Here is a 9,282-nt window from a genome sequence, read left to right as displayed (position 1 = left end):
TTGACAAAGATGAATTTCGTTTTTTTTTATATTGATGGTTCATAACATGTTTGATTATTCACGCAAATAGGCATCTATATATATTTAATGCTTACCATGATATTAGATGCGAGTCCTTTAAAGTAATTATTTTTTAGATCATGGTGCATGGTGTATTTTTTGGTATACCAAAAATACCCATCTCAAACAAAATTAATTCGAACTTAATAAAAAATATTATTATAAATAAATTTATATCTCACCATAACTAACACATCTCATTCACCTTTCATAATTTGTGGAGTATGCTTGCCAATTACTATCATTAGCTTTTCGTTAATCTCCGAGGAGACCATCAATTAAGTGAGAAATTAATTTATGTCGGCAAATAAAGCAAACCATAATACAGAAGTCTTTGTTTTCTTAAAATAATGAAACCACTTAATGTCAACCTTGCTGCCAAAGAATAGTTTTATCAAAAAATTTGCAAGAACAATTCATATGGAATTTGTATTTTTTTAAAGTAAAATTAGTTTAATTAGATAAGGCATCAAATAATTAATGGATTTTGTGTTGTGGCCGCATTTGGTTGGAAGCATTAGGCAAAATAAATTAGAAGCCGACTCCAACATTATACACGATTTTCTAATTTTGTCAAGTCAATGCTCAAATTATTATACTAGAATTCTGCGAGACACAATGATGCATGGTTTACTCAGCATCACTATTTCGAAGATTCCTCATTATTACTGCCTGGTTGCTGCCGACTCCCGTTTGTTTTCCAACACTGCAGTTTCGTTCAAGTTATATGGAGAGGAAGAAAAGAGAAAAATGTCATATATCGAGTGATTTTCGCTCGATGCAACATTCATCGTATTTTGAACACGAGGCTCATACAAATTAATGGGTGGACTATATACCCAATTAATGGTTATGATCATTCGGGTGAAATGATAAATAATATGTATTTTTTCTCGATCGATAATACCAGTGAACTCGAGATAATGGCACCAACCACGAAACACAAATAATGCGCATAAGACGGCACCACCGACACATATGAAGCAGGCCGACGCAAACAATTCATGCCGTTCGTGCAAATTTGACTTAGGAAATGAGTCCTCCATCCTATTCCCCGACACGATATATATATCAACACAAATTTGCTTTTCATTAATGGAAGTGATATATATATTTAATGTTGTGCTTGTTTTGGAGTTTGAATACTGATATGGGGGCCGGGAAAAATAAGAACTTTATTAGGATTTTGGTCAAAAGAAAATGCTTGTAAAGTAGATCTTTACCCTACCCTACCCATTGACAATCCGGATAAATTGAATGGCAATAGTTGACAGCTAGCATGCTTTTTCATGTGGTGAAAAAATTTTGATGGGCAACTTTAATTTACGTGTAGGATATGACAAACACAAAAACTATTCTCACACATATTTATAGAAAAAAAAATATTATTTTTTATTTTGAGTATAGATCGAATGGATCGGTGACGAATATACATTTATGAGACTGCGGTATTATGTAAGATCAACTCCATCGATCTTAAAAGTGAGCTTTTATTTACCTTCTAAACTTTTCCCCGACAGACATAATCTTTTTAAGAATCAAATCGTATATGTTTAGTTGTTTGAACAGTTCATTTTCCTGCGACTTGGTCATAGGAGATATTTATTTTTTTTGCAACGCTGATTGCTCTATATTTGGGACTTAAACTATTTCGATCATTTAAGAACAAAAAAAAAAAATAAATGTATTGAAATTAATAGGCCTACTCGTTTTGTTTCAAAGAATGTTAAAATCATTTTGATTAACTTAGGGTCCGTTTGGTTTCAAAAGTTAGACCAAAAAAACACTTTTTTAAGTGTTTTTCATTTAATAAAGTGTTTGGTTGTCCTTAAAGTCAAAATTAGAGTTTTTTCAAAATCCAAAAATTATAGCTTAAAAAAGTGCTTTTTTTAAAAAATATCTACCAAATCCAAACGGGGCCTTAGTTCCCGACACGGTTGCTATATATATATATACCAACTCCATGTTTTAAGATTAAAAAAAAGGTAAAATTTTCTCCATTGACTGATCCCATTTGATGTTTGACTTGGCCCGTAGCCTGCAAGATATATAAATACGACTTCCATTGTTTACAACTAGCTATCACACTGAAACCCTTCGCTTTCTCGATCACTGATCTCTATTTGTCGATGTGCTTTCCCTGTGTATTACACTGCAAATAAGCGTAAGCGTATCACACAGTACTTGAAATAATGGCGGAAACTGCAAAATGTAGAGTGGAAGAAATTCAGAAAGGTTGTGGTTTCCTGACCTCAATTCTTCATTTAAGAAGCTCGAAGCCAAGAAAATCAATCCAGGATTCCTATGAATTTGCTAAGCCTCCTTCGAGAAAACCTATGATAAACCCGACACCTTTACAACATCAAAGAACGTCGCAAGTAGTGAATTTATCCTACACCGAACAGATGAATAAAGAACCGATTTTCACCTCAAGTGACTTGAGCCTCACCATTTCAAGGGATCAGCCAAAATCCGATGCAAATGCCAATGGAGACATGTATCGGGCTTCCACGGGTAACGTCATGCTTATCGGCCATTTAGGTAACTTGAAGCGACATGCTACGGAGCAGTCGTTAATTGGTAATAAAATGATTACTAAGCATGTTATCGACGGTACTGTCGTGAAGAAATCAACTCAAGCTAGCCGTGGGTTTGGGAATGTAGTTAGAAGTTGCGCGAATAAAATGGATTCGGATGCTCTGAAGTCCCTCGGAAACGACAAGTATGAGAAAGGGCAGTTTGAAGAAGCGTTGGCCTTGTACGATCAAGCAATTGCTATTGATCCATGCAACGCTTGCTATTATAGCAACAAGAGTGCGGCATTGATGGGATTAGGCCGCCTTTTAGAGGCCATCTTCGAGTGCAGAGAGGCGATAAGAATCGACCCTTTATATCATAATGCACATTATCGTCTGGCAAAACTGTATTTAAGGTGATGCATTAATTTGTTCACATTCCTTCAAATGATTTGAAAGTTAATTTTATAGATAAAAACTCTCCCTTTGTTTGCAGATTGGGAGTGGCAGAGAAAGCTATTTGGCACTATAAGTCATCGGGACGGAAGGCTAGCTTCAAGGACTTGGCTCAATCCCAAGCACTAAAGAGTTGTGTTGATAAGTGCAATGAAGCACAAAGGCTTGGAGATTGGAGCAAATTGCTTGATGAGACCCAGGCTGCGTTATACATGGGTGCAGATTCGGCTCCACAGGTTAATTACAACCTCCTCGCCTTCTATATATATCATTGCCTTTTTTTTTTTGTAACAGAGGAAAGTACTTTTCTTGGTTGATATAAATGTAGATACAAGCAATGAAGGCGGAGGCTTTGCTGAAACTAAAGAGACACGAAGAGGCCCACTCCATAATTCAAAACCAACCGAGTTTCCGAATCGAGCTCCATGCCAAGTTTTTTGGCTGCTCTGCCACGGCTGGTTTACTGTTAGTTCATGCCCTCGTTTACATGGCTAACGGCATGTTTGAGGATGCCATGACTGCGGCTCAACATGCAATGAAACTGGATTATTCGAGCGATGAAGTGAAGTCGATCTTCGAAAGGGTGAAGTCCGTGACAAGAGCTCGATCGAACGGTAACAGGTTGTTCAAGGCATCAAGGTTCACAGAGGCGACGTATGCATACACAAAAGGATTGGAGAATGATCCGCACAACTCTGTTCTGCTTTGCAATAGAGCCGCTTGCCGTGCCAAATTAGGACAGTACGAGAAAGCCGTCGAGGATTGCACGGAATCTCTCAGTGTCCGATCGAATTACACCAAGGCCAGATTGCGTAGAGCCAATTGCAATGTTGAGGTTTTTTTTTTTTTAATTTTTATGCTGGGAAAACTGAAAACGTTACACCAAAACAAGTACTAACAGTTATGCACTTGCTGGTTTCTTGGTTTGTATGCAATCAGCTGGAAAGATGGGAGGCCGCGATCGAGGATTACGAGGTGTTGATGCAACAAACACCTGACGACCGAGACGTGAAAGCCGCGCTGTCGAATGCGAAAACGCAGCTCAACAATTATAATACATCGCACAATATCAGCACAGAGGCGAGAAATCTTGTATCGGTAGCAGGCAACAAGCATTTCACTTACTTTTTATCTCAACCTGGTAATATATGATGCAATATCTAGCTTGGACTCCGAATTTACAAATGATCACTATTTTATTTCAAGTAATGTATGTATTGCAGGGTTATGTGTAGTGCTGTTCTGTAGCAAGATCAGCAGCAAACAAGACTTGCAGATGTTGCAACACGTTTCCCAAAAATTCCCATGTGCCAATTTTCTCAAGGTTAATTAATTTATTCTCTTTTCTACGTAGTACCTACTGCACAAATTAATGATTGAAATACACATGATCTAACGGGGACCGCATGCATGAGATCTAATTATATTATTATTATATCTTATTTGATAAACTGTTTTTGAGTAACATGCACTCTGTGGGGGTGGCTGACATTTATAAGAGATTTCAGGTGGAAATTGAAGAGAATTCAGGCATAATCAAATCACAGGGTGTGAAAGCCATACCGATTTTTAGAGTGTACAAAAACGGTTCAAAAGCAAAGGAAATTCCAGGAGACAGAATAGATTGGTTGGAGAGACATTTAAACTTGTGTGGGGCTAGCTAGCAGACGAAAGTTAATTCGAAACATATGTAGTTTTTGTTTTTTTTTTTAAAGAAAAAAAGAGAGCAGGAATCAAAGCAGAAAGAAAATGTAGTGTGTGTATATATAATTAATTAATATTTGGATAGAAAAAATATATATATGTCAAGTATCGTTAATATTGAAAAACGAATTCTCGCCACTATTAATAAATACTAAAAGCAATCTATGAGCACGATCCGAATCGGTTTGTTTCTAAAAATTAATTATCTCAGCATGACTCACTGTGTTAGAGTTGATCGATCAATAATTTAAAAATGTTTTTTTATTCGGCAAAATATTGAACTGCCATCATTTGTTTTCTAGTATTGTATCTTCAAAACTTGTAAATAAATTCACATAATCAAACTAACATCATATTAAAATTGCAAACTAAAGATAACTTCACCTTTTTTTAAAATAAATAAAATCAAGTACGGTTATCATAAACCAATTATTAAAGAATTAAGAAGGTTGAGTATGATATTCATTCTCAATCATGAAATTTCACCAAGCAATTAATTTGAATCCATAGATGAGAAAATAAAAAGACTTTATTGATATGTACAAATGTAGCAATACACTTTCAAAAACAGAGAAATGATCATACTAACAAAATAAATCAAGTTCATAACAATTATTCATATTAAAATTACTTATACATGTATAAACAGAATTATATATATTATCATATAATATAAGCACAATTAAAAAAGAAAACAAAAACAACCCAAATAACAGAGAATCAAAACAGAGGATCATCATCTCCAAATCAAGAATATCATCTCTTCCAACTGCGACTTCTCGACAGTAAATCTCTGATTCCTCCGACGACCCAAGTTTCCTTGACAATATCAGATGAAAACTTGGAGAAATCTGCTCCATACGCCATAACTACTAAGCTTTCTTTACTCTCTAATTCGTCGCCTGTTTTCCCACATTTCTCTTCACTTTCCTCTTCTTTTTCCTCCTCTTCTTTCTCTTCTTGCCAGCTCTTCGCCGGAGCTGATCGACACCGCATCAGTAACAGTGCATTTGATGGAGGCACGCATGGTACTGGTGCTTTGTCTTCGTCTTCGTCTTCCATCAACTCTTCGTCAAACAGAGACTTGATCGTCTTTCTTTTCGTTTCTTTCATTTCTGAGATCATTTCCTTGCTTCGATCATTATTCTGCTGTAAAATCATAAACCATTTAGAGAAGATTGTTCTGGATTCATCACTCTCATCATTAGTGGCTTGGATATTAATTTTCTCTCCACTGGTATTATACTCTGCATCGTCGAATTGATCGTCGTCTTCTTCGTCGTCGTCGTCTGATGTTATCTCAGCCGAAGGAAACGAGCCGAAGCACCGGAAATCGAAGCGGAGAGTGCGTAAACATGTCAAGAATTGCATGACATCTTTCTTGAACCCTAGAGCTTCCATCCAAGCAGCTCTTTTTTTCTGCTTCTTGTTATTGTGCAGCCTCTCGATCTCTTCCATAACCGACTGCCAGTTCTTGCAAGAGCTGGGCTTGGGCCGTACTTTGATCTGGCCCGCACAAGTGACTTTCGGGGAAGTGGGCTCTGATATATCTGAATTGGTGGGCTTAGTTTTCGCACGAAACAGAGGACTGGCGTGGCTAGGTCTCCTCCGGTGACGGCGGTGATTGTGGAAATTTTTGGGCTCCGATGGCCTTGCTGGGCTACAGATTGGTTTGGGCATCAGAGTTAAGTGAGCTCTAGACGGAAAACAGATGAGTAAATCTGCAGAAGGAGGCCCTTTCCCATCTCTACCACCTTTCATTGTATAGTATTCCGTGTAATATCCCTTTGTTTTTGGTTCCTTGGCTTGCTTTAGAGTTTATTTAGATCTATCAAATTTTGGGAGGAGATTGAGTTTCGATGACTTATTTTAAAAGGAAACGAAACGATCATTCAAAAAGGAAGGAAACGAGGGGCCACCACTCGGCGAAGCATATAATTAAAATCACTTGGTTAATTAATCCCAAAAAGTGAAGTAAATGTAATACTAAAGCACACTTGAAAAATATATATAAAACACACACTCACACACACACACACACACTTACTTGATTGATGACATATATTATGTTTATGGGGAATGAGTGGAGGGACAGCTAGCGGGCAAGTTTTCCTTAGTTTTTTTTGGAGCAAATTTAATATTTTTGCTTTTTCTGTGCTCGAAATGGGGTCAGAAATCACAAGCTTGTGAGCCAATATAATTTCTCGGCCTCTACTTTTAGGGCGAACAAATTAAATAAGGCGGATAAAAAAGAAGTAAAGTTGGTGCCCACGAGCCTTGTTTCATGAACCTATCAATTACTTTGGTGAGCCCATGCATGCCAGATATATGATATATAATTCTCAACCTATGATGCTATTGCTTTGCCCCACTTTCAATGTTTAAACTACCAAACAAAAACCTCCCCTTGTTGTTGTTGTTCATGATAATGCGTCTGCTTGATCGATCCTCAAATTATATGTTCGATTTTGTAAAGTAAAAGGCATTGCCAGAGCATGTAATATTCTACTTTATTTTCATTTTTATTTTCTTTCAGACGAAAAAGTAATAAAATAAGATCGAAATTTCGTTCTCGCACTGATCCCCAAGCATAAATAAATACAAGTATATAAAACCTTTGTTAGTTTTGATAGGTGGAAGTGAATTTTTTTTTTTTTTCCAAAAGGTTCAGAGGATATATATATATATACACCGAAAGTGACCAATGTGAAAAAGGTTTTAGTTAAATTAATGAAAGTGGTTAAGTAGGACATTATGAAGGGAGTAGGGCACTTGAGAGCGTCGCACAAAATCGGGCCCTCCATTATGATCACTACAAATTGCTATTACAAAATATTATATACAAGCATCTAAAAAAGTGAAGTGTGTTGAAACGTAAATATAAAATTTTTAAATTTTCAAGTTTAAACGAATTTAGTATGAGCTTAAGCATTACAAAAAACTTTCAATGTTTACTATTTTATTTAATTTAAGGTAAACATTAAATAAAATGAACATGAATATAATATATATTCTATTAATAAAGGGAGAGAGCCTAATAATAATTATTGAGGCTTTTTTTAATATTCCAAATATACCCTTAATTTTTTGTGGCTTTTGTTTTTTTATTCAAATTTGATTTACTTTTTAAATTTATTTATTTAAAATTTATTTTATTTTTCTTTAGTGAAAGAATGTTTGAATTTGTTCCGTCACAATTATAAATAATTCAACATTATATAATCATATTTCTTTATTAAAAAAATCGTTCATCTTTTATATTTTGTATACACGTATCGCATGTGCCACAGTTGCTAATTTAATATATATTTTAAGTTCTAAACTATAAATATAAATATTTTTAAAATTGTTTTCATGATTTAAAAAAACAAATAAAATTAATCTTCCATTCTAAAAAATGATTGTTGAATCGAGTATAAGTGTCGTAAAGTTTAAGCATCGTTAAAACGAGCTTTTTAAAATACTGATTATATATATTCTCTTCCGCCTCATTCATATATTTTGGTTTGTGTGTTTTGACACAAACTAAAAAAGTGCTTCGAATTTTATAAAGTAATTTTTATATATATTTTTTCCTTATTTAATAGATATTTTAATATAATAAAAAAAATTTATAAATAGTTAATGCTATTAATTTAATGGATAAAAAAAATATAACACTAAATATGAAAACATGATTATATGATTGAGACAGATAAAAATAAATAATTTAATATTAGGAGACCGAAAAAACACGTATTTGTTACCCATATGAAAACATATATTCTTATAAGTTCAATACATTAAATATAAATAAAACTCCAATGCTATATACTATATTCATTTCGATGTCATGCCATCAATCATCATGAGACTCTGAATATGACATTCACTAAGTTAAGATATTGATCATGATCATCAATTGTAATACGGCGGTATCATAATTTTTAAGCTGATTTGTAAGTGGTTCCACATGCATGCATCATCAAGCTAATTGAAAAGCTCGATTGCATTAAATTAAATAATTGCACAATTATGAAGAAGAAATTGAACAATTTGATTACTGATCTCCCTTTTTATTTAATTCATATATATCAATAAAGATGTCGGTAATGATTTGGAATATTTAAATAATTAATGAGTTATTTATTCGTCTTCTTTTTTTTTTTTTGGATACATTAGTGAGCTAGCAATGTTCTGCTTCTTAATTTGATTGAGCAATCTCTTTGTTTCTGATCATCACTCTATTTAAATTTATTCTTGAAGTATAGGGATGTAAATGAGTCGAGTGGAGCCGAACATTATCAGGCTCGAGCTCGGCTCGTTTGACAGAAATAAGGGCTTGAGCTCGATCCGAGATTTTATCATAAGGCTCGAGCTCGGCTCGTTTAGTATATATAAAAGCTCGGGCTCGGCTCGTTTATCATATTAAACGAGACTGGATCGAGTTCGGCTCGTTTTCAGGCACATTAGAGCTCGTTTTCAGGCTCGTTAGTGAGCTCGTTTTCGGGTTCGTTAAGCAAGGCTCGTTGAGGAAGTTCAGGCTCGTTAAGCTGGCTTGTTAGCG

The 9,282-nt window shown here is 34.9% G+C and overlaps 2 protein-coding genes across 2 annotated transcripts; one reads left to right on the top strand and one right to left on the bottom strand.

Moving 5' to 3' along the window:
• The first annotated feature begins 2,172 nt into the window (after positions 1–2,172).
• LOC140884899 (inactive TPR repeat-containing thioredoxin TTL3-like) lies at positions 2,173–4,802 on the top strand. The gene is made up of 6 exons (XM_073291784.1): positions 2,173–2,992; positions 3,073–3,268; positions 3,361–3,867; positions 3,972–4,173; positions 4,256–4,356; positions 4,541–4,802. Exons 1-6 carry the CDS (start codon positions 2,253–2,255, stop codon positions 4,694–4,696), a joined length of 1,902 nt encoding a protein of 633 aa, XP_073147885.1. The 5' UTR covers positions 2,173–2,252; the 3' UTR covers positions 4,697–4,802.
• A 473-nt stretch (positions 4,803–5,275) lies between these two features.
• LOC140884183 (uncharacterized) lies at positions 5,276–6,613 on the bottom strand. Its single transcript, XM_073290848.1, has one exon. It carries the CDS (start codon positions 6,495–6,497, stop codon positions 5,493–5,495), a length of 1,005 nt encoding a protein of 334 aa, XP_073146949.1. The 5' UTR covers positions 6,498–6,613; the 3' UTR covers positions 5,276–5,492.
• Positions 6,614–9,282: the final 2,669 nt, after the last annotated feature.

This window comes from Henckelia pumila, chromosome 2 (genome assembly GCF_033568475.1).
Source record: "Henckelia pumila isolate YLH828 chromosome 2, ASM3356847v2, whole genome shotgun sequence".
In the NCBI taxonomy this organism is placed as follows: domain Eukaryota; kingdom Viridiplantae; phylum Streptophyta; class Magnoliopsida; order Lamiales; family Gesneriaceae; genus Henckelia; species Henckelia pumila.
Note: the sequence above shows the minus strand (reverse complement) of the source record. Positions and strands in the feature narration are given on the sequence as shown.

Coding starts and splice junctions, on each gene's coding strand:
- LOC140884899 (XM_073291784.1), top strand. CDS start 2,253: ATGGCGGAAACTGCAAAATGTAGAGTGGAAGAAATTCAGAAAGGTTGT. Junction 2,993..3,072: donor CTGGCAAAACTGTATTTAAG/GTGATGCATTAA, acceptor CTTTGTTTGCAG/ATTGGGAGTGGCAGAGAAAG. Junction 3,868..3,971: donor GAGCCAATTGCAATGTTGAG/GTTTTTTTTTTT, acceptor GTATGCAATCAG/CTGGAAAGATGGGAGGCCGC.
- LOC140884183 (XM_073290848.1), bottom strand. CDS start 6,497: ATGAAAGGTGGTAGAGATGGGAAAGGGCCTCCTTCTGCAGATTTACTC.